The sequence below is a fragment of the Balaenoptera physalus genome (assembly GCF_965194825.1).
Source record: "Balaenoptera physalus genome assembly, chromosome: 6".
NCBI lineage: Eukaryota > Metazoa > Chordata > Mammalia > Artiodactyla > Balaenopteridae > Balaenoptera > Balaenoptera physalus.
The window spans coordinates 134,556,108-134,577,276 of record NC_138885.1 but is presented as its reverse complement, the minus strand read 5'-3'; the positions used below and the strand labels follow the sequence as shown (position 1 = coordinate 134,577,276).

Genomic DNA, 21,169 nt, shown 5'->3' with positions numbered 1-21,169 from the left:
AGACGCTGTCTCCCGGGCTATAGTCCTCATTTTGCCCCAAATAAAACTTGACTCACAACTCTCATGGTGTACATTTTTTTTAAGTCGACATTAGTCTTCACGCTGAAAAAATTTCCTTTTCTTTTTCTTTATCCTTCTGGAGTACAGACCTGTGGAAGAATAAAGATGAATCGTGGAATGTCCCCCAGGGCTATGATCCCGAACTGATCAAAGAGGACAAACGGAAAGAATTGGAGTCGGAGATCCGGCTGCAGGTAAGACTGCTTTTATGCTGGAGTCCCGGTAAGTCAGTCACTGCAGTGCTTTGTTACAATTTCCTGTTAATAACCTACCCAGAATTTAAGCTATTTTTAACTTCACAAAGAAAACACAAGTCATGCGAAGTCACCTAAACCTAGGGTCTTTTGTATTCACCTAGGTTGACGAGCTGATGAGACAGGAACTAAAAAACTTAAAACTAGCTGTGAACAGAGAGAAGGAATTATCGGGCAAAACAGGAAGGAAGAAAGGAAGTAAAAAGGTGAGTGGTTCTTTTTTTTTTTAATTATTTATTTATGGCTGTGTTGGGTCTTCGTTTCTGTGCAAGGGCTTTTCTTTCTAGTTGCGGCAAGCGGGGGCCACTCTTCATCGCGGTGTGCGGGCCTCTCACTATCGTGGCCTCTCTTGTTGCGGAGCACAGGCTCCAGACGTGCAGGCTCAGTAGTTGTGGCTCACGGGCCCAGTTGCTCCGCGGCATGTGGGATCTTCCCAGACCAGGGCTCGAACCCGTGTCCCCTACATTGGCAGGCAGATTCTCAACCACTGTGCCACCAAGGAAGCCCCAGGTGAGTGGTTCTTATGCACGGGAAGCAGAGGGCAGATCCAAACCGTGACTAGAAGCCCGGCCCCCGCGGGTAGTGGCCCGTCCAGGCGTGCTGCCCGCGGACCCTGGCTGTCCCAGGCTGATTCTCCGGGAAACGTGCCTACCTTTGGTGAATTTACCTTGGTCCACCAGGTAGCCCTCAGGGTTGTGGGCTCATAAATGAGATAAATCCAACAGTCTGGGAGTAACTTTCCCAGTCCACCATCACTGCAGATCCGTGGTACCCAAGCCCCACAAGTGGGATGAGACCTATCGGAGGAGCTGGGGCATGTGCCTCAAATGCCCACCCGTCTCTCCCTGTAGAAGATCTGTAGGGGAAGCCAGTGGCAATGAGCAGGTTCCCTGTGAGTCGGGGAATCCGATGAATTGAATTTTCAGTTGCCACCCATCCGTCTCAAGAGTGGTTTCGAGTAGCCAGTTGGATTCCAATATTCCATGTTCACATACTAGGGTCCTGTGAGATAATAGAAAATATACGTATTGGTCTCTGCCCCTGGTTGTTGGCAGGGAGCTCCTGGAACCCTTGTAAATTCCTAAGTGATAAGCACACTGGGAGCGTCTTTTGTCACAATGAGGCAATGCTGGGTGGGCTTCTAGATGGCTCCCAGGTGGGAGCTGGTTACAGGGAAGACCAAGCCATGATTAGAAGCCTGGAATTCTCAGCTCCACCCACCCACATTCTCTAGAGAGGGGACAGAAGATGGAAATGGAGTTAATAATTGATCAAGCCCACATGAGGAAGCTTCCATGAAACCCCAATAATAATGGGATTTGGAGAGTTTCCAGGTGGGTTAACACATCCACATACTGGGAGGGTAACACACCCCAATTTCACAGGGGCAGAAGCTCCTGCACTCAGGGCCCTCCCAGACCTTGCCCTACACACCTCTTCATCTGGTTGTTCTTCTGTATCCTTTATCATATCCTTTAATGAACTGGTAGATGGAAGTAAGTGTTTCCCTGAGTTCTGTGAACCACTCTCACAAATTAATCAAACCTGAGGAGGGGTTTGTAGCCGGTTGGTGAGAAACATAGGTGACAACCTGGACTTGGCAAGTGGCATCGGAAGTGGGGTGGGGAGCAGTCTGGTGGGACATCACCCTTAACCTGTGGGATCTGACTCTATCTCCAGGTAGACAGTGTCAGAATTGAGTTACATTGCAGGACCCCCAGCTGGTGTTGCAGAAAACTGCTTGGCGGGGGAGAGCCCCGCACATCTGGCATCAGAAGTGTTGTGAACATGGTCCACTTCGATCCAGAGCCAGCCCTACCTCTGGGGCCAGGATACTCCAGGCAGAGGAGCTGGCAGGGTTGTGGGCAGCCTGTGCCCTTTGAAGGCTTTCTCAAGTTTCCATGGTCCATCAACTCTTCCTGGGACTCACTCCCTCAGAGTTTATCACACTCCCAGCTACATAGTGACTAGTTTCACCAGCCCAGGGGCTGTATGGGTTTTTGTGTTGACTTTACAGTTTACAGTTTAACTCTGACTCTGAATGTCCTTCATGGGCCTCTACTGAGGCTCCATCTCTGTAGCCCACTGAGGGCTCTCTATAGGCTATTCCCTCATCAGTAGGAAATAAATATGCCACCCATTGACCCTATTAATGAATTTCACGTCTTCAGAAAGTGATACTTTAATGACTGAACATGGAAATCAAGCCAGACAAAACGGGAAATGAAACCAGGAGGTGACTGTACCCCTTCAGCTGAGAATAGCCTTCCTCCTCTTACCCAACAACTGATCATCAGTCTGGCCCAAGGGCACCCTCTGTACTGCTGCCCCCTCTCACTCCTTACAGCCTGGTGTCTGCCCTCACCATGTCCTAACTCATGACATGTCACAGGGTGAGAAATTGCTATGAATTTCTCTCTTGGAATTAAACTGGTTGAACACACAATAGATGCACTCAGGGTACCCCAATAGATTGATGGTAATTGTGTAACTGTAGAGTTTTCAATTCTCATAATTCCAATCCAAACGACCTTGGGAGACATAAATATGATTTAATTTCGTAAGCTGAAACTTAATTAACTATACTAAATCCTCTCCTTAAGAAGACCATTAGCAGAAGGGGAATGGGCAACCTTGAACATAGAAAAGGGGAAAGAGGACTCAGAGGGATAGAATTTGGCAGTATTATTCCAGAATTATCCAGAAACAGTGACTTGGTCAGAGATTATACAGCAGCCTGAGTGCTCCTTTTGAAATATAAATATGACCTTAGCACTCCATGCTGAAACCCTTCAATGACACCCCAGTTCCCCCAAGGATAAAGATGACAGGCTTACAAGGCCATGACCAACCTCGCCAGTGTCCTCTTCTTCAGGCTCATCACCCACCTCTCCTCCCTGGCTGCACTCCAGCACCCTGACCTTCCTCTTTGTGCCTCAAACACCCTGTGCTCCCTCCCACCACAGGGCCTTTGCACATGCTGTTCCCTCTCAAGAACTGTCTTTACCCCCACACCCTCAGTCCCCAGTGTAGTTAACCCCTATTCATCCCTGGGGTCTCAGTCCTAGCCCTTCTTCCTCAGGAAAGCCTTTTGGGACCTCCAAAGTAAGTCTGGTTGCTACACATACACTTGACGCTGAGTACCATGTCTTCCTGGTGCTTTATCACAGTTTTAATGTTACATTTACTGGTGAGATCATTTTGTTTGTATTTGCCTTCCCAAATCTACTGAAGGGCCATGAGTCCAGCGACTATGTGACTGTCTTTTCTGCTCACGTTTGTAACCTTTTCTGGCACATAGCAAGTCCTCAGCACATAATATTGAATGAATTAATTAATCAAATCTAGATCCTATGCAGATTGACCCCTATAGGCTAAATAAGTGCCTCAAGACGTCACAGTATGGCATAGGTAGCAATTCAGTGCATCCAGCCACCTCCTTGCTTATTCCATACTCAACAAGCAACCTTCTGATGGGTTATTGTAGTTTCATGTTCATTTTCTTACAAGAAGGAAGGCTACAGAGTCTGTTTCCCTTGGCAATTATATTTCACATTATAATTTAATCTACTTACATTGCAGTCTATTCCACCTTCTCTTGTGATTTAGAGATCCAAAATCAGATCTTGGGAGACATATCATCTTTACTGATTGTTTCATTTAATATTATTTATTGAGCACTATATGCCAGGTACAGTTCAAGGCATTTGAGGTACAGAAGATAACAAGACAGACAAAGAGTCTGTACTTGCAAAAACAAGTTTGCAGATATGCAGGACTGTGAATCAACCCTGGATGTGCTGTCACCCCCATTATGACATCACTGAGTGAGGTCCTGACTCTAAGAGGCCATCTCTCTCTCTCGAGCTCCTCTCTTGTTCTAATCACAAAATCTTTAAGGACATAGGAGTTCCTGAAGTGGCCATGAAGCTCCTTGCGGATAAGATTCTTGACTGGCTCTATTTTTTGCATTCCTGAGTGCTAGCATATATAAATGAAAAAAAAATGCCATATTTAAATAGAAATTTAGAATCTACGTTTAAAAGAAACAAATAAACATTCTACAGTTGAAAAATATGGTATCCAAAAATAAGAAGTCTTCTAACTGGTTTAACAACAGCATAGACATAGCAAAAGGCAGGTTGACCTCAAAAACAAGTCAATAGGAAATCCAAACTGCAGTACAGAAAAAACAAATACTATGAAAAACAGAACAGAGAAGAAGAGAGGTTTGAGACATGGTCAAAAGTTGTAACATATGTGTAATTAGAATTTGCCCCAAAAGAGGAGAATGGAACAGAAGCAATACATGAAAAAGTAATGTTTGTGAATTTTCCAAATCAGATGAAATACACACAAATTCAAGACCTTACTGAGGTCCAAGAAGGATGATTACAAAGAAAACCACATCTAGACACATCACAGTCAAAATAGTGAAAGTCAAAGATAAAAGGCAAACTCTTACTAGATTTTTTTAAAAGGTACATTTCCTTCAGGATAACAAAAAATAAGAAAGACTACTAAGTCTCTCAACAGAAACCATGGAAGCCAGAAGGAAGTGCGAATAGCATCTTTAGAGACTGGAAAGAAATAACTGCCAACCTAGAACTCTATACCCAGTGAAAATATCCTTCAAAAATGAAAATAAAATAGAGACAAACAAAATCTGATTTGACTTAGCAGCAGCAGACCCATAATATGGAAATACTAAAAGGATATTCTTCAGGCTGAAGGAAAATAATCCCATATGAGAGAACAGAAGTGTAAGAAGGAATAATCAGTTCTTCAAAATGTAAAATTTGGGCAAGTATAAAAAGCTAACTATTCTTAAAATATTCTGGTTTTTAAAGCAAGAATAAGGGTCTGTACCATACATACAAAGAAAATATATAACAGCAGCAGCAGAAAAGTTGGGTAGGAGTAAACAGACTTGTGAGATTGCTGCATTGTTCAGAGAGCCAAAAAGAGCTAATTTAAGGTAAATTGTAATAAATCAATGATGTATTTTATAATTTTTTAAGTCATACTAAAATGTATAGCAAAAAAGTAATAGTGAAGATGAGCAGAAAAATTTTAAATAATTAATCAAAAAGAATACAGGAAAGGAAAAATAGGAATAAAAAGCAAAGAAAATTAATAAATAATAAAAAGAAAGCAAATATGAATTTGATAGAATTAAATCCAATTAATTTAATACATAATTACCTAAAATGTAAGTGGACTAAATGTTCTATTTTAAAAGACAATGATTGCCAGGCTGGAAAAAAACAAAACTAAATGCTATTTATAGGAAACACACTTTAGGGCTTCCCTGGTGGCGCAGTGGTTGAGAGTCTGCCTGCCAATGAAGGGGACACGGGTTCGAGCCCTGATCTGGGAAGATCCCACATGCCGCGGAGCAACTGGGCCCGTGAGCCACAACTACTGAGCCTGTGCGTCTGGAGCTTGTGCTCCGCAACAAGAGGCCGCAACAGTGAGAGGCCCGCGCACCGCGATGAAGAGTGGCCCCTGCTCGCCGCAACTAGAGAAAGCCCTCACACAGAAACGAAGACCCAACACAGCCAAAAATAAATAAATAAATAAATAAATTTATTTTTTTAAAAAAAGAAACACACTTTAAACATAACAAATAGATATGTTGAAAATAAACTGTAAACTATAGATGGTAAACTGTAAACCATCAAAGGACTAGCCAAAAGATAGCTAGTGTAACTCAGTATCAGACAAAACAGGCTTTAGTTAATAACCACCCTGCACCATCCAAACACCACAGAAAAAATGTGGCCCCACTCCAGTGCACACCAGCAAAGGTTGCATGGGGAGCCTAGACTTCTTCCCTCATGAAGACATAGGAGACAACCCAACACCCTCACTGGAGTGGTGTCAGAGAAGATCAAATAAGGAACAAAGACTTTCATTCCTGCCCATTGGTTGTGAAGCCTTCCCATCCACTATGTCAGTGGAGGCCACATGGGGAATCTATCTGGACTCCACCCCTCAACCAGTGATAACAAGGCACCACTCCCTCCCTGCTGGGATGGATCAGAGGAGACCTAGTGGAGAGTCAGGACTTCACCAGTCCCCAGTGGTAACAAGGCCACCTTCACCTCAGTGTGAGTGGAGACCACATGGAGAGCCAGAACTCCCACCCCCACCCAGAAATATAAGGAGCCCCTCCCACAGTGGATTGGGGAACCTAGACTTCTACCTTCCTGGCAGTAACAGTACAACACACACACACACACACACACACACACATTATTCCCCTTCCAGAGCAGTGTCAGAGAGAGTTAAAACAAGAGATTTAAATTAAATTCAGTGTCTCATAACATAATACAAAAATGTTTAGGTTTTATTGAAAGTCACTCATCATACAAGAACCTGGAAGATCTCAGACTGAAGGAAAACAGACAATAGATGCCAAGTCTGAAGTGTCAGAGATGTTAGAATTACCTGACAAACATGTTAAGGCAGCCATGATTAAAATGCTTCAATGAGTAATTATAAAGCTGCTAGATACAAATGAAAAAAAAAAAACAGAAAGCCTCAGCAAAAAAGTAGAAGATATAAAGAAGAACCAAATGGAAATTTTAGAACTTAAAAGTACAGTATGCAAAATGCTGGATGAGCTCAGCAGCAGAATAGAGGAGACAGAGGAAAGAATCAGTGAATTGGAAGATAGAACAATAGAAATTACCCAATCTGAACAGCAGAGAAAATCAACTGGAAAAAAAAAAAAAGCTAAACAGAGAATTAGGAACTATGAGACTATTAAAAAAAATCTTATATTCATGGCATCAGAATCTCAGAAGGAGAAGAGAAAGAAGATGAGGCTGAAAAAGCACTTCAAGAAAGAATGGTTGAAATCTTCCCAAATTTGACAGGAGATATAAACCTGCAGATTTAAGAAGCTAAATGAATACCCAACAGGATAAATCCAAAGATATCTGATCTGAGACACATCGTAACTAAGCTTCTAACTACAGAAGACAAAGAAAAAATCTAGAAAGCAGCCAGAGAAAAAAATGACCCTTTACCTATAGGAGAAAAACACCTTAAATGACTGTGCATTGCACACCAGAAACTGAGATGGAAAGAAAGGGCACAGTACTTTTTCAAGTGCTGAAATAAAATAACTGCCAACCAGAATCTATACCCAGCAAAAATATTCTTCAACTGTGAAAAAGAAATCAAGATATTTTCAGATGAAGGAGAACTAAGAGAATTTTTCACCAGCAGATTCACCCTGAGAGAATTTCTAAAGGAACTTCTTTAAATGGAAAGAAAATGGTTCAAAAAAAAAAAAAAACCCTGGAGCATCAGAAAGGAAGAAATAACTTGGTAACCAAAAATATAGATAATCTGGGTATCAGTGAAATCACAAAACACTCCATGTCATGGACCTCCTGGGTACTTCAGAAATACTAGAGGTGGCAGGTGCTCAGTGATATAACCAAGGATCATCTACCTCGGGAGTCTCAAACTCAAATGCCTTCAGTGTCAGTCAAGTTCCATAAATGAGAGAAGCAGGCAGAGGACTGTGATGAACTAAACAGCATACATGACTCAGCTCTGGCCAGTGATTGCCAGGCGGGAAGGCAGGCCCTGTCCTGCCAGATCTTCCAACTTGTCAAGAAAAGCCAGAAATCCTAACACAACATTGTAAATCAACTATACTCCAATAAAAATTAATATATATATATATATGTAAATAGAATAGGCTTTTCTTCCCTTTCTAAATTATGTTATTTGATTGAAGCAAAAATTATGACACTGTTTGACTTGGTTGTCAGTGATGCAGAGGAAATATTTAAGACAATATTACAAATGACAGGGGATGGGTAAAGGCATGTAAAGGGAATTAAGATTTTTCTACTTCACTCAAAATGTGACATGAGTAGACTCTGATTCACTATGAATATATAATGTAACACCCAGAGGAACCACTAGTAAAGTATACAAAGAGATACAGTCAACACTATCAAATGAAATTCTAAAAACTGGTCAAGTCACCTACAGGATGACAGGAAAAAGCAAATAAATAAAAAATATAACAAAAAAATAAATAAAATGGTAGACAAGTCCTAATATATCAATAATTACATTAAATGCAAATAGTCTAAATACACCAATTAAAAGAGAGTAGCAAAGTAGATTTAAAAACATGACCCAACTATATGCTGTCTTCAGGAACCTCATTTGATATATAATGATATAAGCAGGTTGTAAGTAAAAGGATGGAAAAAATATATCATGCAAACAATCAAAAGAAAGCAGGAATGGCTATTCTAGTATCACATAAAGTAGATTTCAGAGCCAAGAAAATTATCAAAGTCAGGGAAGAACTTATATATGATAAAAGAGCCAATCCATCGAAGACAAATTAATCCTAAATGTGCATACACCAAACAACAGAACTATAATATATAGGAAGCAAAAACCAATAGAACTGAAAGGAAAAACAGACAAATCCACAATTATAGTTGGATTCATTCTCAAGAACTGATAGAATACTAGACAGAAAATCATCAGCAAGGATACTGAAGAACTCAACAACGCCATCGACAAACAGAGTCTAATTGAAATTTATAGAACACTCCACCCAAAAAACAGAATACATATTCTTTGCAAGTGCCCACAGAATGCGTTCCAAGACGGACCTTATCTTGTGCCATTAAACAAATCTCGACATATGGAAAAGAAATGAAATCATGGAGAGTGCATTCCCCTACCACAATGGAATCAAACTAGAAATCAATAACAGAAAAATAATAAGAAAATCTCCAAACACATGGAAACTAAACAGCATACTTCTAATTCATAGGACAAAGAAGAAACAAGAGAACTCAAAACATATAATGAAAATACAAGATATCAAAAATATCTGGGACACAAATAAAGTAGTCCTGAGAGGGAAATTCATAGCACTAAACACATACACTAGAAAAAGAGGAAAAAGTTCAAATCCGTCATCTAAGCTCCCACCTTCAGAACTTCAGAACCTAGAAAAAGAAGAGCAAAAGAAAAAAAAAACCCACAAAGTGAGCAGAAAGAAGAAAAAGATAAGAGCAGAAATCAGTGAAATAGAAAACAGAAAAACAATAGGGAAGTCAGTGAAACAGAGCTGCCTCTTTGAAAATTATCAACAAAATTGACAAACCTCTAGTAAGACTGACAAAGAAAAAAAGGAGTCACATATTACCAACATTAGGAATGAAACAAGAGGTATCACTACTGACTGCAGATATCAAAAGAATAATAAAGGGATACTACAAACAACTCTACACACAAAATTTGACAACTTACACGAAGTGAACACACTATTCCTAAAAATACAAACTATTACAACTCATTTAATATGAAATAGATAAATTGACTAGCCCTACATCTATTAAGGAAGTTGAATTGTAATTGAAACAATTCCCCAGGTAGAATCTCCAGGGCCAGATGGTTTCAGTGGAGAATTCTACCAAATATTCAAAGGTAAATTAACACCAATTCTACACAGTCATTTCCAAAATAGAAGAAACACTTCCCAACCCATTTTATAACAAGCTAGTGTTACCCATAAGTGAAAACCAGACAGAGGCAGTACAAAAAAAAAAAAGAAAAATATAGGCCAATATCCCTCATGAATATAGATACAAAAATTCTTAAAATATTTTCAAATAGGATGCAAAAGTAAAGAGAATTATAAACCATGACCAAGTGGGGTTTATTCCAGGAATGCAAGCCTAGTTCAATATTTGAAAATCAACAATGGAATAAACTATGTTAACAGACTAAAGGAGAAAAAAATCACATGATCATGTCAATTGATGCAGAAAAAGCATTTGACACAATTTAACGCTCACCCATGATAAATCTCTCAGAAAAATTAGAGAACTTCCATGACTTGATAAAGAGAATCTACAAAAACACCTACAGCTAACCTTCTACTTAACAGTGAAAGACTAAATGCTTTTCTCCTAAGACTGGGAATAAGGCAAGTGTGTCCACTCAGTGCACTTTTATTGAACATAGTGCTAGACGTTTTAGCCAGTGCAGTAGGACAAGCAAAGGAAATAAAAAAAATAAACAGTCCCTATTTGCAGATGACATGATTGTCACTTAGAAAATCTCAACAAATCTACAAAAACTCCTAGAAATAAAAAGTGAGTTCAGCAAGGTCATAGGGTACAAGGGGAACATATAAAAATCAATCATATTTCTGTTTACTAGCAATGAACAGATGGACACCAAGATTAAAAATATAATATCTCTTAAAATCACTCAAAAATGAAATACTTAGGTGTAAAGCTAACAAAACATGTGTAGGACTTGTATGCTAAAACTACACCATGCTGATGAAAGAAATCAAAGAAGATCTAAATAGATAAACATACTATGCATATGGATTGGAAAACAAAATGTAAAGATGTCAATTCTTTCCACATCAATGTATAAGATTAATCCAATTCTTATCAAAATCCCAGAAAGATAGTTTATAAACATAGACAAGATAATCCTAAAATTTATATGGTAAGACAATGAATCTAGAATTGCTAAAATGATTTTTTAAAAGAGGAGTAAAGTAAAAAGAATCCATCTACCTAATTTCAAGGTTTATTATACAGCTACAGTAATCAAGACTGTTTGCTATTGGTAGAGGGTTAAACTGTAGATCAATGAAACAAAACAAACAGACAACTGAGACATAGTCTCACACAAATAGGCCTGACTGATTTTTGACAAAGGTGCAAATGCAGTTCAGGGGAGGAAGGATAACCTTTTCAATAAATGGTGGTGCAGCAACTGGACATCCACAGATCAAAAAAAAAAAAAAAAAAAAAATGAACCTTGAGCTAAGTCTCACATATTGTACAAAAAATAACTCAAAACAGATCATGGACTTAGATGTAAAATGTAAAGCTGTAAGTTTTAGAAAAAATATATAGGAAAAGATCTTTGGGATGTAAGACTAGCAAAGAGTTCTTAAAATTAACACTGCAAGCACAAATCCATTAGAGGAAAATTTGAACTTCATCAGAGTTAAAACTCTTTGCTCTGTGAAAGACCCTGTTAAGAGGGTGAAAAGACAAGCTACAAACTGGGACAAAACATTTGTAAAGCACATATCTGACGAAGAGCTAGTATGTAGAACATGCAAGGAACTCTCAAAACTCAACAATTAGAAAACAAAACAATCCGATTATAAAATGGATAAGAGACATGGAGACATTTCACCCAAGTGAATGTACAGAGGGAAAAAGAGCACAGAAAAGGTGTCCAACATTGTTAGCCATTAGAGAAATGCAAATTAAAACCACAGAGAAATCACTTCATACCCATGAGGATGGCTAAAATAAAAGCAATGGAAACACCAACTGCCTAAGATAATAGGGGACAAACTAGATCACTTTTACATGATTGGTAGGAGTGTAAAATGGTATGACCACTCTGCACAAAATTTGGCATTTCTTAAAAAAAATAAACATACAACTACCACAGAACCCAGCAATTGCACTCATGAGCATTTATCCCAGAGAAATGAAAATTTACACACACACACACACACACACACACACACACAGACATTTGTTGCACCTTAATCAATTCATGATAGCCCAAAACTAGAAACAGCCATTAAAAAAAAAAAAGAACAAACTATTCATGCATACAATGACCTGGACAAATTTCCTGAGAATTATGATGAATAAAAAGCAAGAAAGTAACATACTGTGTGATTCTGCTGATAGAACATTCCTGAAAGGACAAAACTGTAGAAACAGAACAGATTAGAGGTTTCTAGTAAAGCTGGACTGGCTGTGGGAGGGAAGCGAGGGTTACTCTGAAAGAGCAATTGGAAGGACCCTTGGGGTGATCGAAACATCCTGGATCTCAGCTGTATCAGTATCAAGTCAAGATCCTGGTTGTGACCTTGTGAGAAAGTTCTGCCTGATGTTACCCTTAGGAGAAACCTGCTAAATGTTACATCTCTCCATAGCAATTCTTACAGCTGCATGTGAATCCACCATTATCTCAAAATAAGAACTTTAAATTTTAAAATACTGAAAAACATGGAAGTATAGCTATGTGCAACCGCATATGTGAATCTTGGAATTGTAACACTGATTGGAGGAAGCCAGACCTAAAAGAGTTTATGGGGTGCGGAGTCAAGATGGCGGACTAGGAGGACACGGAATTCACATCTCCTCACAACTAGGGCACCTACCAGGCACTGGTGGGGGACCACGGACACCTGAGGGGACGGGAGGAATCCCCAGCGACCGGGTAGGACGTGGGGGCGGGGAGTGAAGGGAGAGGAGAAGTGGAGGCGGGACGGGACTGGCGTCCCTGAGGGGTGGCTGGGGGAGGGGAAGGGAAGGGATCCCATGCCCGAAGGGGGAAATTGGGGGACCATTGGGAGGACATAGGATCAAAAGGGAGCATGGCCAGGTTTCCCATGCCCACTTGGGACCCCGGGGGCCTGCTGAGATCCCGGGCCTGATCCTCTGCCCACCGAGGCCCCCTCCAGCCGCGTGGGTCCTGAGGGAGTTGGAGGGAGGGAAGGGGGAGCAAAAGTAAAGGCCGGACCTCCGGGACCCCTGAGGGGTGGCTGGGGGAGGGGAGGAGTTCCTACACCCAGCGGGACCCACCCATGGTTAGGGGTCCAGCAGCGATGGAGGAGACCCTGGGGGAGACAGTCGTGGAGGGGCATGAAGGAATGGAAGGGAACGGGGCCAGTGCTTTCCCTGTCCACTCAGGTAGCAGGGAGCCTGTTGGGCTCCTGGGCCTAATCCTCTGCCCTCAGAGCCTCCCTCTTGCCACACAGAGCCCAAGCCCCGCCCCTACACCTCCACCCAGGGCCCCACCTCTACACTCGGAGACCCCCTCTGAGAACCCCTCCAACACGCTGGGCCTAAACCCCACCCACACACCCTCACTCAGGGCCCTACCTCCAAACTCTGGAACTCCACATTCCAGAGACCCTCCTTCTGATGTGCTGCTTCTCCCCTTCTGCACAGGTCCTAAGCAGAGGCCCTGCCCCATGCTTGAACGTCACCCCCCACCTGCCTAGGCCCCGCCCCACCCAAAACCCCACCCCTGCATAAGTTCCACCCCCCACCTAAACTCCGCCCCCACAGCCAAGGCTTTTGGTTTTTTCCTCTTTTCAATTGGAGTTCTGTTTAACCTTGTTGATTCATTGTTGTTGATTCTTTTATATTTTTATTTTTCCTAATCTTTTACTTTTCTAATTTTATTTCATTCTTTGTACTTTGTTATTGTTCTCTCCTTTTGGCTTGTTTCCCACCCAAACTTTTTCTTTTTTTCTTTTTTCTGTTGTGGTTTTATTTTATCTTGTTGCAGTTGTTTCAACTGTAGTTTTATTTTTCCTAATATATATTTTATCTTTCTAATTTCATTTTGTTTTTTATTCTTTGATATTGTACTGCTCCTTTTTTTCTTTTCTCTCTTTCTTTCTTTTTTTTTTTTAACCACGCCACAAAGCTTGTGGGCTCAAGGTCGGGCTCAAGTTCCTGTGATGGGAGCTCCAAGTCCAAATCGCTGGACTAACAGAGAACTTCAGACCCCAGGGAATATCAATCAGAGTGAGGGCTCCCAGAGGTCCTCATCTCAGCACCAAGACCCAGCTCTATCCAACTGCCTGCAAACTCCAGTGATGGACGTCTCAGGCCAAACAACCAGTAAGATAGGAATACAGCACCACCCATCAAAAAAAAAATGAACCAACAAAAAAATATGTTACAGACGAAGGAGCAAGGTAAAAACCTACAAGATGAAATAAATGAAGACGAAATAGGCAACCTGCCTGAAAATGAATTCAGAGTAATGATAGTAAAGATCCAAAATATCGGAAACAGAATTGAGAAAATACAAGAAACATGCAACAGGGATCTAGAAGAACTAAAGAGAAAACAAAGAGTGATGAACAACACAATTACTGAAATTAAAAATATTCTAGAAGGAATCAGTAACAGAATAACTGAGGAAGAAGACAGATAAGTGAGCTGGAAGATAAAATGGTGGAAATAACTGCCAGGGCGCAGAATAAAGAAAAAAGAATGAAAAGAATTGAGGACAATCTCAGAGACCTCTGGGACAACATTAAACTCACCAACATTCAGATTATAGGGGTCCCAGAAGAAGAAGAGAAAAAGAAAGGGTCTGAGTAAATATTTGAAGAGACTACAGTCGAAAACTTCCCTAACATGGAAAAGGAAATAGTCAATCAAGTCCAGGAAGCACAGAGAGTACCATACCGGATAAACCCAAAGAGAAACATGCCAAGACACATATTAATCAAACTATTAAAAATTAAATACAAAGAAAAAATATTAAAAGAGGCAAGGGAAAAGCAACAAATAATATATAAGGGAATCCTCATAAGGGTAACAGCTGATCTTTCAGCAGAAACTCTGCAAGCCAGAAGGGAGTGGCAGGACATATTTAAAGTGATGAAAGAGAAAAACCTACAAACAAGATTACTCTACCCAGCAAGGATCTCATTCAGATTTGATGGAGAAATTAAAACCTTTACAGACAAGCAAAAGTTAAGGGAATTCAGCACCACCAAACCAGCTCTACAACAAATGCTAAAGGAACTTCTCTAGGTAGGAAACACAAGGGAAGGAAAAGACCTACAATAACAAACCCAAAACAATTAAGAAAATGGTAATAGGAACATACATATTGATAATTACCTTAAATGTAAATGGATTAAAAGCTCCAGCCAAAATACATAGACTGGCTGAATGGATACAAAAACAAGACCCATACATATGCTGTCTACAAGAGACCCACTTCAGACCTAGGAACACATACAGACTGAAAGTGAGGGGATGGAAAAAGATACTCCATGCAAATGGAAATCAAAAGAAAGCTGGAGTAGCAATTCTCATATCAGACAAAATAGACTTTAAAAAAAAAGACTATTACAAGAGACAAAGAAGGACACTACAGGATGATCAAGGGATCAATCCAAGAAGAAGATATAACAATTGTAAGTATTTATGCATCCAACATAGGAGCACCTCAATACATAAGGCAAATGCTAACAGCCATAAAAGGGGAAATCGACAGTAACACAATAAGAGTAGGGGACTTTAACACCCCACTTTCACGAATGGACAGATCACCAAAAATGAAAATAAATAAGGAAACACAAGCTTTAAATGACACATTAAGCAAGAAGGACTTAATTGATATTTATAGGACACTCCATCCAAAAACAACAGAATACACTTTCTTCTCAGGTGCTCACAGAACATTCTCCAGGACAGACCATAGGTTGGGTCACAAATCAAGCCTTGGTAAACTTAAGAAAATTGAAAGCGTATCAAGTATCTTTTCCGATCACAATGCTATGAGACCAGATATTAATTACAGGAAAAAAACTGTAAAAAATACAAACACAGGGAGGCTAAACAATACACTACTAAATAACCAAGAGATCACTGAAGAAATCAAAGAAGGAACAAAAAATACCTAGAAACAAATGACAATGAAAACACGACCCAAAACCTATGGGATGCAGCAAAAGCAGTTCTAAGAGGGAAGTTTATAGCAATACAATCCTACCTCAAGAAACAAGAAACATCTCAAATAAACAACCTAAGCTTACACCTAAAGCAATTAGAGAAAGAAGAACTAAAAAACAACCCAAGTTAGCAGAAGGAAAGAAATCATAAAGATCAGATCAGAAATAAATGAAAAAGAAATGAAGGAAATAATAGCAAAAATCAATAAAACTGAAAGCTGGTTCTTTGTGAAGATAAACAAAATTGATAAACCATTAGCCAGAATCATCAAGAAAAAAAGGGAGAAGACTCAAATCAATAGAATTAGAAATGAAACAGGAGAAGTAACAACTGACACTTCAGAGATACAAAGGATCATGAGAGATTATTACAAGCAACTATATGCCAATAAAATGGACAACGTGGAAGAAATGGACAAATTCTTAGAAAAACACAACTTCCGAGACTGAACCAGGAAGAAATAGAAAATATAAACAGACCAGTCACAAGCACTGAAATTGAAACTGTGATTAAAAATCTTCCAACAAACAAAAGTCCAGGACCAGATGGACTCATAGGCAAATTCTACCCAATATTTAGAGAAGAGCTAACACCTATCCTTCTCAAACTCCTTCAAAATATAGCAGAGGGAGGAACACTCCCAAACTCATTCTATGAGGCCACCATTACCCTGATATCAAAACCAGACAAAGATGTCACAAAGAAAGAAAACTACAGGCCAATATCTCTGATGCAAAAACATAGATGCAAAAATCCTCAACAAAATACTAGCAAACAGAATCCAACAGCACATTAAAAGGATCATACACCATGATCCAGTGGGGTTTATCCCAGAAATGCAAGGATTTTTCAATATATTCAAATCAATCAATGTGATACACCATATTAACAAATTGAAGGAGAAAAACCATATGATCATCTCAATAGATGCACAAAAAGCTTTTGACAAAATTCAACACCCATTTATGATAAAAACTCTCCAGAAAGTAGGCATAGAGGGACCCTACCTCAACATAATAAAGTCCACATATGACAAACCCACAGCCAACATCATTCTCAATGGTGAAAAACTGAAACCATTTCCTCTAAGATCAAGAACAAGACACAGTTGCCCACTCTCACCACTGTTACTCAAAATAGTTTTGGAAGTCCTAGCCATGGCAATCAGAGAAGAAAAAGAAATAAAAGGAATCCAAATTGGAAAAGAAGTAAAATTGTCACTGTTTGCAGATGACATGATACTATACATAGAGAATTCTAAAGATGCTACCAGAAAACTACTAGACCTAATCAATGAATTTGGTAGAGTAGCAGGATACAAAATTAATGCACAGAAATCTCTTGCATTCCTATACACTAATGATGAAAAATCTGAAAGAGAAATTAAGGAAACACTCCCATTTACCATTGCAACAAAAAGAATAAAATACCTAGGAATAAACCTACCTAAGGAGACAAAAGACCTGTATGCAGAAAACTATAAGACACTGATGAAACAAATTAAAGTTGATACAAACAGATGGAGAGATATACCATGTTCTTGGATTGGAAGAATCAACATTGTGAAAATGACTATACTACCCAAAGGAATCTACAGATTCAATGCAATCCCTATCAAAATGCCAATGGCATTTTTCCATTGGTATGAACCAAAAATTTCACAATTTGTATAGAGACATTTCTCCAAAGAAGATATACAGATTGCCAACAAACACATGAAAGGATGCTCAACATCACTAATCATTAGAGAAATGAAAATCAAAAGTACAATGAGGTATCCCCTCACACCGGTCAGAATGGCTATCATCAAAAAGTCTACAAACAATAAATGCTGGAGAGGGTGTGGAGGAAAGGGAACCCTCTTGCACTGTTGGTGGGAATGTAAATTGATGCAGCCACTATGGAGAACAGTATGGAGGTTCCTTAAAAAACTAAAAATAGAACTACCATATGACCCAGCAATCCCACTACTGGGCATATACCCTGAGAAAACCATAATTCAAAAGGAGTCATGTACCACAATGTTCATTGCAGCTCTGTTTACAATAGCCAGGATATGGAAGCAACCTAAGTGTCCATAGACAGATGAATGGATAAAGAAGATGTGGCACATATTTAATGGAATATTACTCAGCCATAAAAAGAAATGAAATTGAGTAATTTGTAGTGAGGTGGATGGACCTAGAGTCTGTCATACAGAGTGAAGTAAGTCAGAAAAACAAATACTGTATGCTAACACATATATATGGAATCAAAAAAAAAAAATGGTTCTGATGAACCTAGGGGCAGGACAGGAATAAAGACACAGACGTAGAGAATGGACTTGAGGACACAGGGAGCGAGAAGGGTAAGCTGAGATGAAGTGAGAGAGTAGCATTGACATATATACACTACCAAATGTGTAATAGATAGCTAGTGGGAAGCAGCTGCATAGCACAGGGAGATCAGCTCTGTGCTTTGCAACCACCTAGAGGGGTGGGATAAGGAGGATGAGAGGGAGATGCAAGAGGGAGGGGATATAGGGATATACATATGCATATAGCTGATTCACTTTGTTATACAGCAGAAACTAACACAACACTGTAAAGCAATTATACTCCAATAAAGATGTTAAATTTGAAAAAAAAAAGAGTTTATATTGTAAGATTCCATGTTCAAGAACAGGCGATGCAAATCCCCAGAGAAGTCAGAGTGGTGGTTACCTACAGACCGGAAAGCAGTGTGAGAGAGAATTCAGGAATGGTGAAAATATGTTCTGTATTTTCAACTGGGTGGTAGTTATATGGTTATATGTAAAAATTAAATGTAAAATGTTAATCAACCTGATGTGGGTATACTTTATGTACATTATACTGCAATAAAAACAATGAATGAAAGCATGAATGAAATGAAAGAATGAATGGGGAAAGGGACATGCAAGAGTGAAAGATGATGGAGCATTAAGAAAGAACCTGGAGGGAGTCCTTTGTGATGGGGAGCAAGAGTCACCTGAGGAGGCCTGAGATAGAAGATGAGACAACAAAGGAAGAAAGGGGCCAGGCTGCGGAATTTTAACTTTATCCTGTGGGCAATGGGGAGGTACTGGTGGAGATTTTAGACAGAATAGTGCAGCGATCAGCACTGCTTTAACGGACCACATTGTGAGCACTGCCCTCCAGCCGGCACAAGGATCTGAGTGCAAAGCCCTTTGGGAACCAAAGTTGGATGTTTGCCTCACTCTTTGGGCTCCAGGTTTGGGACCTGATGCTAACAGAGGGGTGATCAGATACCAAAGAAAAGCACAGCTTGATTGCCTGTGCACTCGGCACTCTCATCCTTTGTAGTAAGCATCCCAGGGCCCAGAAGAAGAACCAGAATGCTCGGGGCCTGTTGGGACAGTCCATGCAGGTTTCAGAGTGGCCACCTCACTTGCCAGTCCCTATGTTCATGAAGTAAGTGTTGCAGCTCCATGTACCACAGTTGACTTCCCACCTCCCATTCCCCTACGCCACCAACCAAAATCAGCTTTCTTAGCTAATTTCTGGAGCTCATTTTTCTTGTTTGCACGAAGCTTGTTTTTACTAAATGGGTTTTTTTTTCCATTTTCTTCCAGAAGAATAAAAAGGAGAAAGGCAAAAAATGGAAAGTGGGGAAGAAGGATAAAGACCCAACGGCTGACAGGTGAGGGGTGCACACTGGGGTGGGGGGCACCCCAGAAAAGAGCATAGGGCGTGGCCTGAGTCCTCGGCCTGGTCTGGGAAAGGCAACCCCCCCACTGCTCTGTACACCACACCCCTTCATCCTGGAAGAGTATGGTGGGGGAAAGCACGGAGACTTCTCTGCAGTCCTGCATGCAGGCCAGCATCAGTGGAGAGGGGGGGCCTGGAAGGCAGACTCAGGCCCCATCGCTTCTAAGGCCATGTGACTTTTTTTAAGTTTTAAAATTCGTGGGGTTCTCAAGAAATTTTTTTGAGAAATAGCATCCTGCTACAGCTTTTGAGGGAACGCTGAGGCTTGCCGTCCTTGAGGGCAGAGACAGTTCAGATTACATGCCCGCCCCTGGGCCCGGCCCGCTGAGGCCCTTCCTAAATGCTCCTTGAAGGAAAGGATGAGGATTTGTCTCATTGTAAAAGGATACTTCCATTTCCTTGAGCGTCATCGGCTGAACTTTGATATTAACGAATAATTATAAATGCTCATTTTTAAGCTGAAATGGGCTTCAGTGCTTTACTATTGGAAATAAATAGGGCCTAGGTTTTCAAACATTTTCAAAGATTTAATTAAAATCCCTAGGAAGTGAATGTCAGAAATCATTTTTTTTTAAAGATTTATCGATTGATTGATTGATTGCTATGTTGGGTCTTCATTTCTGTGCGAGGGCTTTGTCTAGTTGCGGCAAGCGGGGGCCACTCTTCATCGCGGTGCGTGGGCCTCTCACTATCGCGGCCTCTCTTGTTGCGGAGCACAGGCTCCAGACGCACAGGCTCAGTAGTTGTGGCTCACGGGCCCAGTTGCTCCGCGGTATGTGGGATCTTCCCAGACCAGGGCTCGAACCCGTGTCCCCTGCATTAGCAGGCAGATTCTCAACCACTGCGCCACCAGGGAAGCCCTCAGAAATCATTTTGAATGTATACCTTTTTTCCCATGGGTTTGTTAATGGGTAACAGGTGTTGCTCCCTGTTTGGGGTGTTCCCTTGTTCCCCTTTTGGTGCGCTGATACAGTCCCAAACTCTGCTTGAAAGAAGACCCACGAGAGAGGAAGCCGGCTTGGAACCATCCACAGGAGAAGTGGGGACCAGAGCACCCCAGAGCTGGTGCACACGCCCAGGGCCCTGGCAGGCAGCCTCTGGAGAGACACCCAGCCTTGGTGTGGGCTTTGGCTCTGGGGAGAAAAGGCTCCCACAGGATATCGCTAGAGGGAGGAGCTGCAGGCTTCCTCACATGACGTTCCACTGTTTAGGGAGAAGTTCAAGGTCAAGAGCTTTGGCTGACAGCTACCTGGTCAGCATTCTGAGATTCAGGTGCTCAGTTCCTGGGGAGGAACCCATCTACCGATGCACCAACACTGACACCCCCTCGGGGGCATGTTGTAGTCCCTTCCCTGGAGGAAGGTCCAGCCCCTGCCTACCCGCAGGGCCACTGCTGTCTTTCAGTGACTTTCACATGCCACTTTTCTCCTTTGTCCTTACCTCAGTCTTTCAGGAGAAGAAGATTCTGCTAAGTGTCTTATTGAGTGACCACCCAGAGCTAAACTCAAATCTGCCCAGATGAGCTGACCACTAAGTTAAAATTATCTATTCACATTCTCTGCATTTAAAGAGTCGCTTAACTGAA

General features: G+C 40.8%; 1 protein-coding gene and 1 long non-coding RNA gene across 6 annotated transcripts in view; one reads left to right on the top strand and one right to left on the bottom strand.

Moving 5' to 3' along the window:
- Positions 1-21,169, top strand: part of DRC11 (dynein regulatory complex subunit 11) — a 172,218-nt gene that overhangs the window by 97,576 nt on the left and 53,473 nt on the right. For all 5 annotated transcript variants that reach the window (XM_082466349.1, XM_082466346.1, XM_082466348.1 and 2 more), the window contains 3 exons: positions 148-254; positions 419-520; positions 19,449-19,516. In XM_082466349.1, the coding sequence (XP_082322475.1) occupies positions 148-254; positions 419-520; positions 19,449-19,516 (277 nt within the window). The remainder of the gene's footprint in view (positions 1-147; positions 255-418; positions 521-19,448; positions 19,517-21,169) is intronic.
- Positions 13,742-19,427, bottom strand: LOC309663047. Its single transcript, XR_014265089.1, has 2 exons — positions 14,939-19,427; positions 13,742-14,899 (listed from the first exon to the last, which is right to left on the bottom strand). It is a non-coding gene; the product is annotated as an uncharacterized lncRNA (long non-coding RNA).